Source organism: Urocitellus parryii, chromosome 3, assembly GCF_045843805.1.
Source record: "Urocitellus parryii isolate mUroPar1 chromosome 3, mUroPar1.hap1, whole genome shotgun sequence".
Taxonomy (NCBI): Eukaryota; Metazoa; Chordata; class Mammalia; order Rodentia; family Sciuridae; genus Urocitellus; species Urocitellus parryii.
The window spans coordinates 173,479,431-173,501,844 of NC_135533.1; the positions used below are offsets into that span (position 1 = coordinate 173,479,431).

At 40.2% G+C, this 22,414-nt stretch overlaps 1 protein-coding gene across 1 annotated transcript in view; it reads right to left on the minus strand.

Annotated features, from left to right (window-relative positions):
• Positions 1–17,961, minus strand: part of Erc2 (ELKS/RAB6-interacting/CAST family member 2) — an 808,331-nt gene extending 790,370 nt beyond the window's left edge. Inside the window, exon 1 of the mRNA XM_077796473.1 lies at positions 17,305–17,961. Within this exon, the coding sequence (XP_077652599.1) occupies positions 17,305–17,961 (657 nt within the window). The remainder of the gene's footprint in view (positions 1–17,304) is intronic.
• Positions 17,962–22,414: the final 4,453 nt, after the last annotated feature.

Here is a 22,414-nt window from a genome sequence, read left to right on the forward strand (position 1 = left end):
CCAAAGCAACCGCAGGAATGAAATGAAATCCTTTTGAAACTAACAGAGTCCTTAGGAAAGGCAGGGCTGGGATGCTGATTTCATCACAATCTTATCTGCCTGTACTTTTCCCAGGAAGTTCAAGAACCTGGAACAGCTATAGAAATCGAAGTCATCAGAAAAGCAAACACAGGCTGCTCCTTCCCTGCAAAGCAAATTCCCCAGCAGGGCTTCTGAATCTGCCTTCTTAGCATAAGGGGGTGGCACCTAAATCTACAGTGAACTTTTAACAGTTGCCCCTTTTCATGGGTTCCTTTCATTTGGGAAACTTGACCCCTTTCATTCCAGGCCAGGCACCAGAAAGCCATCATCCTCCACAGTACTTCACACACCTTACTCATTTCTCCTCCGCCAAATATCCAAAAGATCATTTTCTATTTTACAGTCCAGTAGGGGTAGCTCTAAAATTCTTTCAGGCCCCAAAAATTAAGATGCTGCTTCCACCTTCCCCATCAGAGATGGAGTCAGGGTTTTCACTCAGGACTCTGTGTGACCAAACAATGCTCAAGTTTTACTAACATCTTGAATTTGAAAATGTTCTTCATTTGTCCTTTAAACTAAGAAGGTGCAAATGTCAATCACGGGGTGGACTAGAGAAACCTGCAGAGACCTAAGGCAAGTAGCAACGCCTTAACTCCAGCTCCACTTCCAGATCCTCACTGTGTTCAAGAATATCCAGAAATGAGGGCTTTTACATGAAGTTTCTCATGTAAGATTTTCCAGTCTTAGTAACTGATTCCCAAGGTTTCACAGGCAGCTTGTAGCAAAGCTACAAGTAGTTCCAGGCCTTCCAGTCTCATGAAGTTCGAGATGCCTTGGTTCTGCATATACTCATGCATTTCATTCAACAACTCTTTATTTCCTAAACAACTGCTGTATTCAGGGATATTATTAAATAAGTGGATGGATGGAACTGAGGGAGACATCAAAATATAATTCCCAAATTCAGAAAATATTTTTTTAAACTGAGACATAACATTCAATCCATAAATATCACTTTCCTTCCTAAAATAATTTTATTTGCCATTGACACTGCATAGGGAAGGGATCACAAACTCTGAGAGTTGAAAATAAGATAAACACAGAAATTCCACTTAAACCAATGTATCTGCCACTGAAGACTGCCATGACCAAGGATGTGCTGCAGCACTGGAATCCACAGGTGAAACATTTTCTTGGATTATTTAAAAACAACCTCTTTTCCCCTCTGTACTCTTGGGAACATTGAGTATATTTCTGTAGCATTTCCATCAGAATGGTAATTAGTATGGCTGAGAAATGCCATCAACAGCAAAAGTAAAATTAGACTTTACTTGTAAAAATTTCTCCTGGGGAAATGCGGGTGGATCCTATCTCCGGCAAGCGTGGTAATGGGCTTGCTATATCATCCCCTAGCAAGCAATTTGCCCCAACAGCAACACCTGCATGCAACCACCAGAACATCAGACAGGTCTAACAAATCTACCTAGGTCTCCTTCGACCACACCTGCCTCACTATGGCCCCATGGCCCCTGCCCTAATCACCTCCGTGAAAATGTTTCAATCATTTGGTCATCATCTTGTGTGACCTTTTGGAGGGACACCAGGGAGCTCTCCAGTGGAAAGTTGGAAGACATATCTAAAGACCAGTGGAGATATTTAGGTTAGAGAATTTGATTTGGGGAATCATTCCTTTGGTACAAACTACTAAAGGATCATTACAAAAGCTTTTCCTGGCCAGATAGGCATCAGATGGATTCAGGAGGCAAAATGAGCGAAATCAGGACTAAGTTCTCAAAATTTCATCAAACATCTCCTCTGAGTCCTCATGATTTAACTGGTTGGATTATTGTGTGTGGGTAGCTAGATCCATAAGCCATGTCATCTTTCTTCAGGCAACTTGAGAGAATGCCTTTCCCAGGGATTCAAACAACAGTATTTTCTAGGAAGTCACCTTCATCTTATTTCTCTATTTCTCTTGTAATGATACAGAAATGTATAACTTCCAGCTTATGCCATGGGAGATATTCAAATGCTGCCCACCTGAGAGGTGTAATGTGAGTCTTGTTTTTTAGCATGACAAAAATCTGGGCTTGCTATGTCGTCCCCTAGCAAGCAAATTGCCCCAACAGCAGGCCTGTTGTGGCCCAGAATTTTCCAGGGTGCACATCTGTAGATCAACATGGATCTATTTATTCAGAGATTTACACAATCTGTAAATCAACTGGCTTTAGTTCAGGGGTGGGAATTAATAGCTTAGTCAAGAAAACTCTCCTATCCATTCTTTAAAAGTTCAACTGACTCGATTGCAGAGCACAGGATATTCTAATTCCATTGACTCTGTAAAGGAGAAATAACAGAACAAAGAAAAACTGTCCCCAAGATTGTGGCATGGCATCTCCTCGCATGTAGCAGTACTTGTGCATCCAATGATAACATTTAGAGATATTCCCTCTCTGTCTCCCCCTCCCTCTCTCTTTTTCTCCCTCTCTCCCTCTCTCTCTCCCTCCTCCCACACCCCTCATACACAAACACACACAATAACAGAAAAGGCACCTCAGACTCAAAGCTTCTGTTGGGTCTGCAAATACCTTTCCCTTTCAACCATCAACGTAGTGACAGTGAACTCTTCGACCCATCCTTCTGTTGTCCCATGGCAGTCTCAGAGAATTCACAGAGAAATGGCATGGAAGCAAAATACAGTTTTATAATGTTAAGTACCACACTAAGTTCTGATTCAGGAAACAAAATCCTCTAAGAAAATGTGACCTTTATGAGCCAATTTGTTTTTCTCCTCTTTAAATATTAAGGTGCAATATCTGGAGCACTAATTCTGCCTTGTGTTCATCCCTATGCTTTGTGAAATAATTCTCCAGTTATCTATTTTCTCTGGGCCATTCTTTCCATTGAGAACTTGGAACACCCCACCACCCAGCTCTGGGTCTATCCTCAGGACTATTGTCAATGCCCCCTTCCCTATATGAAGAAGCCTTCCCTCTCTCTTAGGTCTCTGGGCCTCTAAAGCATTTTAATTGTATCTTTCAATTGGAAGTACAACTCTCTTCCTTCCCCCCCACCTCCCCACCCCCCCACACACCCGTACTGAGGATTGAACAACTCAGGGACACTTTCCCAGAGTTACATCTCTGACACTTTTATTTTTTGTTTTGAGATAAGGACTTGATAAGTTGCCGAGGCTAGCCTCAAACATTCCTGCCTCCACCTCCCAAATTGCTGGGATTACAAGCACATAACACCACGCCTGGCTACTCTGCTTTTTTTAAATAGATCTATGTACATAGCATTTTCCCTGGTTCTTATGGCAAGGACTGGGATCTACTCATTTTTGTAACCACAAAGATTCTAACAAGTCAGCTGAGTGTTTAAGGCTCTATTGATAAAGATTCATTACTATTGGTAACAAAATCTCTACCTAAATTGGCTTCTACAAGTTTTAGGAAATACAGAGGTAGTCAGGCTTCAGGTCTGGTGTAATCAAGACTGGTTCTATGGACTTGCCATTCACATTGGCTTCCTTTACAGTTATTATTGTATTATTTGGATATTTAGTCATGCCAGTATGGTGCTAAACATTTTTACATGAACTCTCTCACTTAATCCAATTAAATGTAAATCCTATTAAATTTATACCTAAAACATGTACTGTTATCACAACTTCTTTACAAGTAAAGTAACAAGTTCAGAGAGTAAGGTGACCAAAGTCCAATGCTGGAAATGGAACCCAGGCAATCTGTCTAAAACCTGGTTCTCTCAAGGACCATTAATGATAGATAACCGGGGACACCCGTAATCCCAGAGACCTGGGAGGCTGAGGGAAGAGGATCACAAGTTTAAGGCCAGCCTCAGCAACTTAGCCAAGACCCTGTTCCAAATTTAAAAATAAAAAGGGCAGGGGATATAGTTCAGTGGTAGAGCAACCCTCAACTGGTTCAATCCCCAGTACCAGATGGGGGCTGGGCAGACAATCAAGCAGGAACTAAGTAAACAAGCTCTGCCTACACCACATTGCCAGTTCTCATAGAAACCCTTTGAACAGGTGGCACATCAGATGGAAAGGGAAAAACTGGGGCTGTCAGAATTACAAAGTAAGTGTCATGTAGGAATGTCACAATATATCCTACAGTGAGGGTGAGAAATGCCTAATAAGTACTGAGGAGGTATTCAAGGTTGGCACCAAGTTGAGACTTTCTCATTAAGTTCATCAGAAGCACTCAATGAGACTTGAAAAGAGAATGACTTTCTCATATATATAGGTTTCAAAGTTGTTCAATAAAGAATCCATAACTGTCCTCAGATCCCCATTTGTTCCCAGAGTTAGGCACTAGACACTACAGTTGACTTCTTTTAAAAAAAAAAAAAAGAGAGAGAGAGAATTTTTTTAATATTTATTTTTTAGTTTTCAGTGGACACAACATCTTTATTTTTATGTGGTGCTGAGGATTGAACCCAGCACCCCACGCATGCCAGGCGAGCGCTTGAACCACATCCCCAGCCCCAACAGTTGACTTTTATTATGACTTTGGAGTTAGTCTGCCTCAGTTCAACCACAATTCTGCCACTTTCTAACTGTAATTTTGGATAAATGCCCTCCTCTCTGAGCCTTAAAAAAATAAATAATAATGGGGCTGTCGGGCACGGTGGTATATGCCCGTAATTCCAGTAGCTCAGGAGGCTGAGGCAGGAAGACCACAAGTTCAAGGTCAGTCTTAGCATCATAGCAAAGCCATTAGCAACTTAGCAAGGCCCTTTCTCAAAACAAAAAGGACTGAGAATGTGGTTCAGTGGTTAAGCACCCTGGGTTCAATACCACAATACCAAAAAAAAAAAAAAAAAAAATGGGGCAAATACTAACAGTATCTACTTCACAGGATTATCATGTGAATTAAATGAAGTATCATATGAAAGACCTTCGGCACAGTGTTTGGCACCCAATAAACACTCTCACTTACAATTATTCCATTTAGGATATATATATGAAGTTCTTTGAAAGAATCATTTTTATTTTTATCAAGAGAACATAATGGGGCATGGGGTTGTGGCTCAGCGGTACAGCGCTCATCTAGCATGTGAGAAGCGCTGGGTTCAATCCTCAGCACCACATAAAAATAAATAAAATAAAGGCATTGTGTCCAATTACTGTCCAAATACAACTAAAAAGAGTATTTTAAAAAAATAGAGAACATAATGTAGTTGGGCGGATATGCTAAATGAAAAAATGATTCACAGAACTTACATGCTTCCCTGAGAGAGGAAAGAGCCCAGAAAGTATCCCAACCCCACTCCTCACCCCAACCCCTTCAGGAAGCCCTCCACTGGCTGGATATTAATTGTATGCTGCACCTACTCTCCTGGACTTTGGCTAGGCTTCTACAGAATAGAGAGAAAGGTCACATTAGCATCTGTGGCTCTTCCAGAAAGGTAAATAAATTGGGCAGGAAGTTTCCCTCCTAGACCAAAGTTCATGCTCAGGAATTCTAAGATACTTGTCAATTGCTCATGGAAAAGGAGGCCTGTCCTGGTGTTTTCCTTATTTACTGTCTACATAGAAAAAGGAAATGGGTCCAGTAATTTTCATGAGATGGCAAGGGATAGAAGGACTTCTTATACTCCTTTAGAGCCTTCTCCAATCCTTAACACATAACTGGGAGCACAGTAGATGGTCGATTAATCCTTACTTGATAACTCACCAAAATCCTCTGTTCCTTCTTCTATCACAAATGGCTACAGCACAAATGAACTTGGGGTATTAGATTTCACTCGCAATTACAAAGTGAAATAGACTTTTCTGAGGTGAACTGGGAATGTTGGCACCCATAGCTGAACACAGTGAAATAAAAGTCCTGTGTGAAGATATTTAAATATGGACTTTATTACAACACTCAAACTATGAAAACTCTTTCAAGGTATCTTATTCCTGAAGGTGGGCTAAAATCTACCTATAGTAGCTTATACCTGAATGCATTTAGTAAATCCAGTATACAAACCATCAAAAGTTTCCACCTTACCAACTATCATCAAAATCCTGGCACAGGTTCCCTGCTCCTCAGCATAAATTGAATAGCAGTGAGCTGAAAACATGTCTCACCTTACCAAATGCTCATTCATTTCAGTAACTACAAGGAATTACCTCCTCCTGATTCATGTGCTATATTAATATTAAATGGCAGATTCCTGATCCAAATACCCTTAGATGCCCTTGGAGTTAAGCATATGGATGAGGTAGTGAAGTGTTTGCACAATTTAGGTTATGCACAGTTTTCTGGGGAAAATTATGACATTTTCAAATGGTTTCTCAAAACACCCATGGCTTCCCAAAGTTAAAAATCACAGGCACAAGTTTAAACTTTTTGAGAAGGCAAATTTTATTTATTATTTGCTACATTTCTAAATCTGGCCATCAAGTGCATCACTCCAACTTACTTATTTCCACTGGTCTCTGGATTCACAGGGAACTTTTATGTTATTTCACATAAATATTTCGTAAAGCTTTTTCCTAAGGAACAAATCAGTGAATTTTAATTTCTCTCTATTCCTTTTCAGATAATATATACTAAAGAGCCAATAGTTTTTAGAACTCAAGCTGTTATACTTTAAAATAGAAGACATCAAATTTTAACATATCTACTTCTAAAAGTTCGCTGATCCTACCTCACACCAAAATCCCATGCACTCTGGAGACCCAAATTCTTATTGAAACTAAGGAAGCTTACAGGAAGTGGAGAAATTTTTAAAATTCCACAAAGGATGCAATCCACCATTATAAAAAAGTTATGAGGGGTGCTGAGGTTGTGGCTCAGTAGTAGAGCATTTGCCTGGCATGTGGTTCAATCCTCAGCACCATATAAAAATAAATAAGGAAAGGTATTTTTTTAAAGATACTCTTAAAAAAAAAGTTATGTGGGTCTATTGGAATATGATAGCAGGAACTGATTATGGTTTCAACTGATACAACTTTGGGAATTTCTCTAGTGAGCAAAATAGAGATTGGCAAGATGGATATAAAGGTCAAGAGATTCCAGGAGTCAACTGAAGTTGACTATAGACAGAAATGGCTATAGACAGAAGTAACAAATTAAATTTCCAAGCTTTGAAAGTCTTACTTGGTTGGTCTTGGTTTTCTAATAAATGAAATAGGCTAGCTTCCAATTATGTGTTTCACAAACACTCTCCCAACAACGGCTGTCATTTCCTCCTAGCACCTTACCCACAGACTCCCTGGTAGAGAATCTACTCACCATGTGCCTTTCCCAGACAGACCCATGTATAGTTCTGCGGAGGGTGTGCAGGACTCATGATTCACTCCCTTGACCACAACTGACTGGACCTAGAATAGACTCTGGATTCAAGCTGGGTCAGCCAGATTTTCTGTTCTTTACATTTGAAATCGCAACAGAGCAACTTTAAAAGGCAGTCCCTGAAGGACACTTGTATGGAGATCACAAATATGCTTCCCTTGAGTTGTCACTTTCTCATAAGAGTTATATAAAAATGGATATAAGGAGAAAGAGAGATAACAGAGAGGAGAGAAAGAGAGTGGGAAAGACAAAGAAAAAAAACTGACTTTGACTGTTTTCCTGATTATCTTTCAACTAACCCCGGATTCTAGCCCCTCATGATACTTCTAAGGGTCTGGGAAGATGCCTTCTGTGTCCCCAGTAAATCCCCGCTTGAATGGGTTTCTGCTACTTGGAACTACATTCTCCCTTAAACAAACGATGTCTGAATGAATTAAGTGAATGGTCTGGATTCTCAAAGAGAAGAAAAGAAAGAATTTCATAGGGGATAACTGCTGTGAGAGGCAGAAATCAGGAAAGCTGAGACCCAAGAAAAGAAGATCTGATTTTCAGACACAAGATGTGAAATTATTCAAAAGGCAAAGCCTAAAATAGATGTGTGATCACTGTAGTAAGGTCAGAAACCAACTAAAGAGGAAGCTGAGAGGTGTCAGCTGAGGGAGTCCTGCACCAGATGCAGGCAAGGCACCCACAAGTTCCTGAAGATGGAAGCAAGATCAGGGAGAGTTCTATTTGGAGCAGTGAGCCCATCCTCATTAAAGTCCATTACCCCCAAATAGACAGCTGCCCCACCCCTCAAGCTTTGCTCTTGTTAATCCAGAGAATCTGTCAGACATAACCAACTTGAAAGGATCTTCCAGGCCCTGAATTATATACAGGTCCTGAGAGATAATTGCTGTCATTCCTCTGTCATCTATGGTTTAAAATTTTAAAAGGCCTGAAGTTTATCAGGATGGGTTTCCAAGGTAGGAGTGTTCCTTAGGTGTCCCTCCCTGCTCATTCACTTGACAAGGATTAATTTGCTACCTCTTGCTGCCCTGCCTCTCTGCTGCTCCCCACCACTAGTTCCCTTCCTCGTTCTTGCTTTCCATCCTTTCTGTATGCCTCTTCAACAGTGTCCTAAACGGTTGGGCAGCACACTGCTACTACCGTTGTATATGAGAACTTCCATTTCAGCACCAAGCTCTTTAGTTTTCAAGTAAATCTGCTCTCTTCCTCTTCATGACCGAGGGCACAGTATTAGAGCTACACCCACCTGAAATCAAATCCCAATTCTATCTCACAATGAGGCCTCAGGCAGCCCACTTCATCTCTCTGCCTTGTTTCTTGTCTATAAAATGAGACACCACATGTCTTGCAAGACTGGTGAGCTCACACATGAAGAGAAACTAGCAAATTCCTGGAAGAAAAAGAGTGCTCAAAATGCTTATTCCTCCTTCCTTTCAAGATCAATGCCAGAGGTGGACAAAAAAACACCATTTAAAAGAACAGTGGAAGCACACAGGAATTATAATTTAAAAAGTCATTTCATTTCCTTAATGAGTTGTTCATTTCCTTATAAGAAAGACAACTATTTTATCAAGTGTCTATTTTAAAAGAAGTCAAGAATCACAATTACTAGTCCAGCCCAAGATTGGAAAAAGAGAAAAAGAAGACATCATTGACGATTCTTTCCCACACAATAATGAACTGGGTATTAGTTTTTATATTATCATTAAAAAAAAAACTTGATCATCTCTGCACAAAGTGAAAGAAAGGCATTGAGCAAAGGCAATATATATAATGTATAATATATATATATATATATATATATATATATATATATATATATATAATGAATTAGAGTGATCATCTGGTTAACTCAGTTTTTCAACCTTGTAGGCATGGACATTCTGGGCCAGAAAATGCATGGGGCTACCCTGTGCACTGTAGCTTTTCTACCAGCACCCCTGCCTCTACCCACTAGATGCCACTAGCAAACTTTCCTCCCTCCCCCAAGTTGTGACAGTCAAAAAAAAGTCCCCAGAGATTTCCAGATGTTCCCTGAGGGAGGAGGACAAGACTAAATTACCCCAGGTAAGAACCACCAAGTTAACTTGATCAATGTATGTAGTCAAATCAGACAGTTTGAGCCCATCCATGGGTTATAAGATGGGAAGTAGCTGCCTCGGTCTTTACATCTCTCTCTAGACCTTTCCTATTGGAAAACAAAATGGATGCACAGCACTTCCAAGATACAATCAAAAGTTGGCTTCACAGAGAAACAGAGAAGAAATTGCACATGCCAGAATTGCTTGTCAGGCTGCCCCAGCTCCTGGCTGCATGCCCACACTCTGCTGAAAAACCCACTTCCCAAACTTTTGAAAATGCTTTCCACAGCTTTCCGAACCTGACCTTTAAAGCAGCTTTATCTGTGGGGTGTGTGTGTGTGTGTGAAATAGATTTATAATTTTCTATACTCCTGCAAAGCCAAATGACTTACTGAGTCCAAATGCCAACTGGGGGTGGTGGGAATTTGCACACAGATGTCAATGGGCTCCAACACAACAACACAAGGACTCCACCTGCAACTAATTATAGAAACTCAACTTGCACTCTGGCCAGAAGAAAACCCTCCCCATCTGTGTTGGCTGATAAAAATCACCCTGTTAACTTTTCTCCTGTCAACATAGACTTGCTTCTTAAAATTCTGAGAATGTTGTCTATAGGGAATTTTATTAGGCAGTGAATGTTTTGAGTGTGACCACTCCCCCTGCCTTCCCCTCCCTAAGCTTGGTTTCAATAAGTACTTTTGGCACAGTGAGACTAAAATTATCTATTCATTCAAATAGTCTGAAATGTTTTCTTTGGTTGCTTGTGTGCTATCATGATCCCATTACCCAAATCAAGTGATCCAGAAAGAAAATGAGAGGTGGAAATCATTTAGATCTCCAACGTCCAGCATACAAGAACATTTCCTTTCCTCTCATTAGCCAAGTCTTCCAGAAGAAAACTTGGGAATGAAAATCTGTAAAGCTAGCTACTAATGTGGTGCATATGGTTGATTCTAGGGCTGGCTGCAAGAGATTATTGAGGCAAAAGCCAGCTGACATCTGTGACAAAGATATATAGCTTACTTCAAATCATTCTCCTATATTCTAGCAAAAAGAAACCAACTGTTGGCTCTGGGCCACCTCATTCATCTTCAGAACCAAAGAAGGTCTCACCTATCTACAAAAGACATTTATAATTTTAGTCCTGTCTAAGCAGGCCTTTGCCTCAGTCTGGACCAAAGTTCTTCCCAATTTCTAGAAAGGGAGACAAAAGTTATACCTGAAGAGCTAGGAAAGACTGTCTTGAGATGGAAGATGAATTTTGGTTGTTGTTCTTTTACAAAATGGCATGCTGAGTTATATTGTGCTGCTAAACTGCTTTTTAGTATGCACTTCTAAACCATGTGCCTATATAACATCAGGGAAACATACACATGCACACATACTTCAACTCAGAGTTAAAATGAAAACAACTTGCATTTAGCTGCGACATATGATTGAAGAGAACGCCCAACCGACAGTGACTTAAACAGCTAGAAATTTATTTCCTCACATGACTAGAAGTCTGGAGGCAGGCCATTTCTGGTGCTGGTGCAACTGCTCAGAGACGGCAGGGCATATGTCTCTGTGCTTGTCTTGGCCTTTATTTCATGCTTACAATATGGCTGACATAGCTCCAGGCATCACAACAACACTTGAGATGGGAAAGAATGGGGAGGAGCATTGCTGGTGGTATTTATTCCTTTTATCAGGAAAACAAAAACTTTTCCAGATTCTCTCAGATTTCTACTTGGATTTCCTTGGCCAGATACTTAAGAAAGAGAAGAAAAGAACCTGAAACTGAGCTATTAATCAGGCCACTATGGAAGGCCCAGCCGCTGAAGGACATTAAAAGTGCTCATCCCCCTCACAGGTCTCCTTGAATGTCTCACGTCCAGAGATGCTCCTGAAGCCAAGCAACCTTTCCAAAGTAGGACCTTAAGCCCTTAGATCTAAGAATACTTACAGTGTTCTAACAGGTGGGATTGTTAATGCATAAATCCCTCTCTGCCTTGGCAAGAAGTAGATTTCCTCTACACCACTGACTTTAGATTTGGCCACGTGACATGTTTTAGCCAACAGCAGGTTAGTGTACATAGTGTAAGCAGGGCTTTAAACATGTCTGTGGGGTTGGCTGGACACTTGGCATCTATGATCTACCATGAGAGGATGAATCCCTGAATAGCGACTATTCTAAGGAGAACATGGAGACACATGGGACATACCTAAACCCAACTTGCAGTTCTGAGCCTGGTGCCCAGAGTCCAGAGATCAACCAAGTCACAGCCATCCTGAAAAAATATGTAACACTTGTCTATTAAGACAATAGGTTTGGGGATGGCTTGGATATGCAGCATTATTGCACAATAGCTCTCTGATACATAGACACTTAGTTTAAGATAAACTTCCATGGTTAAGTAAGATTGGGAAATTGCTGGATGAAGCAAATTTAATAAACATTATTTAACTTCAGAGTATGAGCATTTCACATAGGGACACATTGCATTAATTTGTGAGGACTACCAGAACGAAGTACCACAAGTTGGGAGGTTTAAACAATAGACTTTTATTATCTCACAGTTCAGGAGACTAGAAGTCCAAGAACAAGGTGTCAGCAGGGTTGGTTGCTTCTGAGAACTGTGAGGAAAGGATCTGTTCAGCCTGCTCTCCTTGGTTTACGCTACAAAGTCATCTTCTCCCAGTGTGTCTTCATATCACCTTCTATCTGTGCATGTCTTTGTGTCCAAATTTCTCCTCATCACAAAGACACCAATAAAACTGGATTAAAGCCCATGCTTAAAACTTCATTTTTAACTTGACTATTTCTATAAAGACCCTATCCCCAAATAAGGCCACATCCTAAAATACTAGACATTAGAAATCCAACATATCTTTTTTTTTTTTTGAGGAAGGGATACAATTCAACCTAGAATATATGCATTATGAATTTGCAGAAGAAACATTTCCAATATGTGTGTCTTAAGTTTATTTGACAAGAAAATCTGCTTCGGAAAAGGTCTCTTCTTGGACGCACTTTGAAAATATTGGCTTTGAGGGATTCATGGTTTCTCAGACTAATAGTACAAAGATAGGATCCTGGAAGAAGGTATAGGGATAAGTCAGGTGTATCAAAGTAGTGAGTATATTTGTCTTAGCCCATTTTCTGTTGCTATAAGAAAATCCTGGAGACTATTCATGTTATAAAGAAAATAGGTTTTAGTTACCTTATAACTCTGAAGATCCAAGAGTTTAATGCCAGTAACTTCTCAGCTTCTGGTAAGGGCCCCATTACAGACGGTATCACATGAAAGAAACATGCACATGAATGATGATTGGATGCATGTGGAAGAGACCAAAACCCCAGGGGTAAACTTGGTTTGTAACAACCTGATCTCATGGTAATTAATCCGGTCCCTCAGGATACAATTCTCTTCTATGAGAATCCATTTCCAAAAGCCCTAACCCAGTTATTGAGAAAGACATTAATCCATTCATGAGGGTAGAAGCCACATGACCTAATTATCCCTTAAGAAGCCCTCCACTTCTCAACAGTTACGTTAGGGACCAAGCTTCCAGCCCATGGACCTTTGGGGAACAAACCACATCCAAACCATAGCGACATCTACATCTCACCCACAAACCTGATGGGACCCAACACATCTGGGCTCCGTCCTCAATTCCACATAGTGACTGTGGCTACGCCTATTTGCCAATAGACAACTTACTGTAAGGCAGTTAAATCTCACCACCTTCTCAAAGAGATAAGATAAATTCTATCACTTGCTTCCAATTGATACAATTCCTCATATCTGGGCACTCACAATAGAATGAGTATTTTAGAAGAAAGTTGGAAGACTCCGGTCGAAATGACCCTGCTATTGTAAAAATTAAAGAAACAGTAATAATGAAGGAAACACCAAAATGTGATCCTTCTTGACCTTTTCAAGTTTCAAAATACAAATGAATACATCATATGTTGAAACTGAGTTAAAGCTCATATTAATATTGATTTAGAGTGTGTTCTTTCCTATTGTGTGAAGCCAGAAATAGAAATTATCACATAACTAGTGCTTAAAGGCTGTAACATTCCCCAGACAGGTTTACTTACATTTCTTGGGTTACATTTCCCAATGACCTTGTCCCACTTCTGCACAAGACGAGTAAATATTAGAACTAGCACAATCTCCTAGTGTGTGATGCTATTTATAATCATGCAGAGCCTTGGCTAGCCACGTACAACCTAGGAAAATGTCTAAAAATTGCTTTATTGTATACCTAATTTAGGGAAACAATCCATTAAAAAATACAAAGTTAATAGTTGCACAAAATATCCAAGAATATGAAAAGTCAATAATCTACATGCAATACAAATCCTATGAACTTTCTGTTTGTTTAGTTTTTGAGATGGCATATCACTACATTCATTGCTCAGCCTCCCAAGTCACTGAGACTACAGGTGCATACCACCATGCCCAACCCCTTATGAACTTTCTAGAAATTTATTCTCTAGTTTGTTTTCTCTGTCTGATCTTCATTATACTGGTAAATAGCATGGAGCTATAAAGAAATATATATATATATTAATATATATTAATTACTTATAATATATATTAATTACTTATAAATGGACACAATACCTTTATTTTATTTATTTATGTTAATGTGAGGATTGAACCCAGTGCCTCACATAACGCTAGGCAAGCACTCTACCACTGAGCTACATCCCAAAAACCTCTATTCTTTTGAAGAAAACTGGGTCACTTTACTTTCTTATCATCACATCAAAATATCCCCTATCCAGCCCCACAACATGTATTTCAATCCCATGGGCCATTAAAAATAAGAAGGGGCCAGGTGTGGCAGTGCATGCCTATAATCCCAGCAACTTGGCAAGCCCTAAGTGACTTAACAACTCAAGTTCAAGACCAGTCTCAGCAACTTAGCAAGGCCCTAAGTGACTTAACAAGACCCTGTCTCAAAATACAAAGGACTGGAGATGTGGCTCAGTGGTTAAGTGCCTCTGGGCTCAATCCCTGGTACCAAGCCAATAATAATAATAATAATAGGGTTACTTCTAGTAGCAGCAGAACATTCATTCTCAAAATTTTAACTTTGGGGGCATGGTGGGAGGAAAGTTGGTGGAATGAGACAGACATCATTACCCTAGGTACATGTACGATTGCACGAATGGTGTGACTCTACTTCATGTACAACCAGAGAAGTGAAAAATTCTGCTGTTTGTCTACAATGAATCAAAGAGCTTTCTGCTGTCATGTATAACTGATTAGAACTCATAAAAATTTTTAAAAAATTTTAACCTTGCCTTTCCCCTGATCTGTTTACTGGTTTGACATTGAGAATTGGGAATGGGGGTCCATGTCATCCCAAAGAATAAGCTATCCATACAACTGTGTTCGGCTTTTCTCCAACTCAAGAAAGTGCATCATAAAGCAAAAACACAAGTGACAGCATAAAGATAACTGCATCCATGCACTCTAATTTATACAAACCATTTTAAATTTCAGCACTGCAACTGTAGCAGTAACAAACGTATTTATATCCAAGCAGATCTGTGTGGCTGGTAAGTAGAGCCTTGGAGAGGAGGAGGGGTGGGGAGGGGAGGTTTAGGGAAAGGGTAGGTTCCACATAGGCCTGCACTTCCTATAACACAGGGACAGATTCAACATCCTCCCTGAGATCTGGAGTTGGGTTCCACTCCTTTGGACAGAACCATGAGGACTTCAAAAATCTACTACAAAGAAACAGATGAGTGAAAGTCCTCTAAATACTGCACCTAGGGGAAAGTGTCTGTGCTAGTCAGTATTAAATTGACAGAACTACAAATTTCATATATAAGAGCACCTGAGTTTCCTCACTTCCACCCTGTAACAGGCCTGCCTCCCATTTCTCTTCACATAATACAGTTCAAAACATTTTTGGTCATCTGAATTTGGGTCAGTGAAATTCTGATTATCTAAATACCCCTAGAAGAATGACATTTGTAGATGCAGTCTCCAGTTGTTGTGCATAAAAAAACCATAATCAGATGTTCCTCAACTCTTTTGTGTTGTTTCTTCCATTCTTCCCTATAGAAAAAGTTTCTGTGTGGGGTTCCCCCCCCCAAAAGGAAAGTATAGTAAGTTATGGTAAATGAAAGTCCTGTGGTCTGAATAAGTGTCCCCCAAATTGTCAAGTGTTAAAGGCTTGGTCCCCAAGGTGGTGCTGCTGAGAGGGGGTGAAACCTTAAGAGGTGGGGCCTTATGAGGGTCTTTAGGTCATTAAGGACAGCAGCTTCTTCCTTTTTCTCTTTTGCATTCCATCCAAGGAGCATTTTTGTCACTATGTGCATCAATCCTAAACCACTTTCAAAAAAACAACTAAAGAATAATAACCAATTCAGAACAGAGAGGAAACGTACATGACAGTAACAGGTCCAAAAGGAGTCCGGCATAGTCAGAAACAGCAGAAGTGGTAGTGAAGAGCATTCATTTAATTTAGAAGTGAAGAACAAAGATTTAGGTTTCAACTAAAAAAATAAAATCACATCTGAGATGTGATGTTCTGTCAGATAATCAAAGGGATCAGGTCACTGCTTTCTACACACAGAAGGAGAACACAGGGTAGATTTTCAAATAGGTTACAAGGACTTCCACAGGTGCGTGGCTCAAAGGAATGGTAGCCAGGGAAACAGAAAGGAGAGTCCACAGATGACCCCAAAAAAGGCAAAGTGCCTCATTAGGCGAACATAGAAACCAACCTGTCAGAGAATCACTAGGTCAGCCAAATCAGAGTTCTCCCAAATTTCTACAGGAAGTTAAGTGATATCTTAAATGATGTCTGGACATGGTTGAACCAAGTGGCATAGCACTCTCTACTCCCCACATCTTAGCCCTTCTCTCACCATCCGTAAGAGGTGATGCTGGGGCTTAAATCCATTACATCTGACCCCAAAGCTCTTATAAAAGAGTAGCATATAAAATTGACCTCAAATTATAGGTAGAATTTGAAAACGGAGATTCTCTGGGACTGAAAGAGAAAAGGCAATAAGCAGTGCCAAGGAGGCCACCAGAGGAAGGAAATGGCAAGAGCCAAAGCACAGAGGTGGGAAACCTTAGGCACATGCAGGAATTAAAGGAGGTGATACAAGATAAGGCTTCCAGAAGGTCCTGCAGACTGAGTCAAGGAAGGAGGCATCGTTCTAGAGACCATGAGGAATCACTAAAGGCTTTAAAGAAGGGAATGGCATAACTACAGGTAGACTCTGGGAAACTAATCCAACAAATCTTTTTAAGACATGGAGGATGGATCAAAGAGTAGGGAGACATCTTGCACATAGTAGATAATTAATACTGAATGGATAAAGGCAGAAAGACAGGTTAAAATGTATTGCATTTCTCCAATATAGTATCAAACCCATTCAACTCAATCCCATTTCATATTGTTTATTTTGCTAATTAGAGATCAAATTCCACTTCTTCTAGAAGGAAATGATGCTGCTGGTGCTTTAACAACAACAACAAAAAATCATCAGTCAAATACAGCCCTGGAAATGTTGCAGTAAAGTATTTATTCTGGCAGAGATTAATATTTTCCTCTTCTGTTCACAAGGAGGTACATCTGAACTGCTGTTGTTAACTGCTGAAAAAGAAAACAAAATTAACCAAGTATAAAAGTTAGGCAATGAGGAGGGATCCTCCCCCAGAAAAAGGTTACTGGAAAATAAGGAAATCATGAGCTTGACCTCATTTTTCCTTTGCTTTCCTATTAATATAAATTAAGCTATAGGCTTCTTGATGATGCCAAACTTTCTTCTGCACAGGTCCTGGAACCATCTGCAAAACACCAACTGCTCAGTGAGAAACTGAGGCTGAAAAACACTGAGGTAAGTCAAAACCTACCTGATTTTCTTCATGGGAAACCCTCATCTGCTCCTTAAGGACAGACATCCGGGCTGCCTCTTCCTTCCTCAGGACTCTTTCCTTCTTAAGCTCAGGACTCCAGAAGGTCTTGATGCTGTTCATGGAAGATCCCAGCTTGCTGTCCTTGATGTCCAGCTCTTTCCGAAGGAGATCATTCTCTCTCTGGAGTTCCTTGAGCTGGGCCTGAAGGTCTAACATTGTGCTATCTCTTACCTGCCTCAACATGGAGGGGACCTGGTGGTGGTGGTGATGGGATGAGCCACTCAGGCCACCATGTTGATCAGTATATGAAAGGACATCTGTGTGGGAAAGTCCTGCGGAAGCAATATTGGGACTACTCCCCATGGCTGTGACTCGGCCTCCATATACAGCTCGATTAGTGGCCCTGCCCAGAGTCATGGTGCCCTTTGGGTATGTTGTGGAAGCCACCCCCTCATGATCACTCAGGTACATGGGTCCAGACGTAGCATAGGCTGCATTAAGGGACTGGATATTCTCCATAGACAGGGTCTTGCCTGTTCCTCCCCCTCCCCCACTACTCGTTCTTCTGTGGCCCAAACGAGGAGACCTTGGCAGACGAGGTGATCTGGAAGGGCTGCCTTCCAGATTGGTGATTGTTCTTGCACTTCCATACATTTTTCTTCTATTATGAGGCGCTACTGAAGAGAAGAAATGCTATACTAAGTTGGGGTTTAAGTCAGTATTTCCACTGTTGACCAGGACTTTCACTGCGTTCTTTTCACGGTCTGTACCAGAAAATGACTCCAATCAGAGATCTGCAAAGTGAGAAAAAGAATAGTTAAAAACAAACCTCTTTAGAACTCAGACTATAATGGCATTATATTTTTAAATATACTGGTAGAAAAGTGATGATGAGGAAAGGTGGTAGCTCAACAGTCTCATCTGTAACATTTATTGAAAAAGAAAAATGACCCCAAAAACTTACTTGCTACATGGAAACATTTTTGTAAATTGCCCTCACTCTGCCACCAAACAAGAAAAAGTTCTCAAAACTCTTTTTTTCCTTAGGAAAATGAAGCTCTCCATTTTGATTTCTGGTGTTAGAATTGTGACCTCCCAAAAATTTCACCAAAGGATTCCGCCATCGTGGACACCTTGGCAACAAAATAATCCATCCTTAGGGGCATGACCCCAACGACTAAGAAGCTGCTGCTTCCTAAGATGTCCAAATTTGACAAGTATGTTGATCCTTTCTCCTTCTATACCCATTATAGACAGCACTACTCATCACATTCCTCTTTTCCACTAGGTTGAGAAATCTCTACACAACCTTCTAGATGGTTTAACACTAATCAACTGGCATCAACACATGAATTGGAACCTACTGACCACCTTAGAACTAGGTATCTCTAAAAAGTGGCTCAACCAATGAGACATCTAATGTAAGTTCACATTCTCAATGCTATCACCAGAGAAAACAGTCTTTTCTTTTCCCTTTCATATACACCTTCCAGGCTGGTCGTTTGAAAATTCTTTTCCATGTGAGCTAACCTAGTTAATCTTCACAGTAACCACTTGCCACCTGTACAAAAATAGAATAGGGTAATAGTAAGTATATACCATGTTTGAGTTTCTGGTCACATAACCCCTACAGAAAAGCAATAGAAGCTCCCTATCATAATGAGTCAATTATGTTAGCACAGACTTTATTTAGCTGGGACTTCAGGGTTCTGATTATTCCTTCAATAGGACTCAAGTGACATTAATGGGGTACATTGTAGCCTCCTGTTATTCCTCTTAAGGAATTTTTTTAGTATGATTTCTTTTCCTCAGGTTTATTTTTTTTTCCAATACCCTTTTTACCACATTTTTTATTGGTGCATTATAGTTGTACATAATGGTGGGATTTATTGTTACATATTTATACATGCATACAACATAACAATATAATTTGACCAATGTCACTCCCTAGCACTTGCCCCTCCCTCCCGGCCTCTCACCCTTTGCCCCTTTCCTCTACTGATCCCCCTTTGATTTTCATAAGATCCACAATCCCCCATCTTTCTTTTCCTTTTTCCTCTCTAGCTTCCACATATAAGAGAAAACATACAACCCTTGACCTTCTGTTCCTCAGCTTTATGGCAATTAAAAGAACCTATTCCGGACAGGAACAAACTGAGGTTGAAATCACTCTAACATGGACTAGTTGAGTTACTTAGGCAAATTATTTATCTGTTATAAGCTTCTACTCTCCATCAATAAAATGCAGGTAATACTACCTAACTTGTGGTATTGTAGGAAATAAGTCGTTTTTATTGATAGTGTTCAATGAGATAAATACATTAAAAGCAATAAAAGGGGTATCTTTTATTTTGACTTGCCTATCATTCATCTTTTCTCCCTTCTCTACATATACTTTCTAGTAATTCTATCTCTATTTTCCTTAGAGAAGTTGTTTCCATCTCTTTACTAATAGTTCATAGGATTAGGTATGGCTGACTCGTCCTACTCCATCCTAGATGGTGCCAGGGGTGAGAACGTGACTTGGGCAATCAACATATTCCATACTCCAGACAAGGGAGCTAGCTTAGAGGTGGAAATGTGATGCCCCTTGGTCCAAAAAGACCCCATTCTATGACTTCAGCTGGAACAACTAGGGAAGGTAAGTTCTTTTTCGCAGCTGGAATGACTTGCTTTCAAGATAGAGCTCTAAGTGCTTCCATATGGACATGGTCTCCCTGAGAGTGAAGCTAGTGCAAAATAAAACAGCACTAGACTCTGAAGATGTAAAACCAAGCCAGATGACATCATTTGATCCTCCAGATCCAGCAGTCATTAAAGCTTCATCTCTCTTCAAGCCATTTTAGTTATACATGCCAGGTAGACTGACAGAATTAATGACTCCACTTTAGCCTTTTTTCCATGTTCTTAGCAGTACCCTCCTAATTTGACTCTAATTCAAGTCATGTGACATGTTTGGGCCAATACGTATGATAACATAGGTGAACCAAGCAGGGGCCTGAAGTAGCACTATGTGTTTTTTCTTGTTCATTTCCTCTACCATAACAATAAGAACATGCCCTAATGAAAGATGGGAAACATAAAATACAGCTGTTATGGTTTAGATGAGGTGTTCCCCAAAAGCTCATATGTGAGACAATGCAAGAAGGTTCATAGGTAAAATGATTGGGTTAGGAGAGCTTAACCGAGTCAGTGGCTGCATCTACTGATTAGATTAACTGAGTGGTAACCATAGGCAGGTAGGGTATGGTTGGAGGAGGTGGGTCACTGGAGGTGTGCCTTTGGGGCTTTATATTTTGTCCCTGGTGAGCAGAGTTCTCCCTGCTTCCTGGTTGCCATGTCCTGAGCTGCTTTCCTCCACCACATCCTTCGGACATGATGTTCTGTCTTCCTTGAGCCCAGAGCTATGGAGTACAGCTTTCCATGGACTGAGACCTCTGAAACCATGAGCCCTAAATAAACTTTTTCTCTTCTCTGTTGTTCTTGTCAAGTCTCTTGGTCACAGTGATGAGAAAGCTGACTAAAACAACAGCCAAGCTGTCCTAACCAACAGCCAACCAAACCCAAGATGTGCGAGCAAACCCTGCCAAGATCAGCAAAGCTGCCTAGACAACCAGCAGCTGCTCACGGATGCACAAGCAAGCCTCAATGAGATCAGCTGAGTAGAGCACATTCACAGACTAAATCAATGCTCCTTACTATGACACTGAAGTTTTGTAGTCAGTTTTTTCACAGCATTATGGGGTTAATGGGAAACTGATACATTTGCCCATAAATTTCTTTTTTGCTACATTTAATTCTAGTTGGAGTTTCTATCACTTACACCCTATAGTCTTCACAGAGAGGATGAAGAAATATTTTCCACAAAGCTTTCCCCTTTCCCTAAAAGGACCTTTAAAAGAATGATATACCTGTTTGTAAGGAACTTCATTTCAAATGTTTGCATTGCTCTGACTTTAATTTTGTTTTCCTTGAAAATACACAAAAATCATTTTGTATCTCATATTTTTGCATGAATAATCTGTTCTATATTTTAAAAAGGGAGAATCAAGGGCTGGGGATGTGGCTCAAGCGGTAGCGCGCTCGCCTGGCATGCGTACGGCCCAGGTTCGATCCTCAGCACCACATACCAACAAAGATGTTGTGTCCGCCGAAAACTAAAAAATAGATATTAAAATTCTCTCTCTCTCTCTCTCTCTCTCTCTCTCTCTCTCTCTCTCTCTCTCTCTCTCTCTCTCCCTTTTAAAAAAAAGGGAGAATCAACAGTTTCAACAATAAAAATTTAGTTAGATTAAGTAATGAGACAGAGAGACAAGGGGAATAATATGATCGCTATCACAAATATTCAATGAGATGGGAAGACGTTCATGACTTTCACCGGTAGTGAAGGGAAGAGCAGGTTACAAAACACCATCTATGATTCAATCACACTTTTGTAAAGCACATTACATATATATATATATATATATATATATATATATATAAACAATAGCAGAGGAGACTAGAGTATCACACATCAAAATGTCACAAGTGGTGGGATTCCAAGGTTTCCATCTTCTTCTTCTTGACATCCAAATGCTCTAAATTTTCTATAATAAGGATATACACTTTTATAATAAATCTTTTTTTCTCTATAATTCCCACAGTTACATGTATGTGTTACCTTTCCAAAACTTAGAATCTAGGGATTTAGGTCCCGACTGGGCCACCACTTACAGAATTGTATCTTCCTAGAAAGTGACTAAATGTCACTTGTCCTCACCTGTCTTCTCCCCTTGTATCTAAAGACAGACATTTCTGATTTCTCTGTTTGAAGTCCCTCTCACAAAAGCCATGAAATTTATACCCACACAGATTTAATCCTCAGTGATTTCACTAGGTCAGCTGGCCAAGGCTTTGGAGAACTACAAGAACCAACAAGCAAAAAGTGAATGTGTTCCTTTTGGAAACAAGCACATACGCACACACACACACACGCGCACACACACACACAACATACAACATGTATAGAAACATTATCTTGTTTGAAATAATATTTCCTTATTTAAAAATCAATGTATGTTGAGACTAGCTCACAGTTTCCTCTGGCTTTCCTTATCTAGGTTTA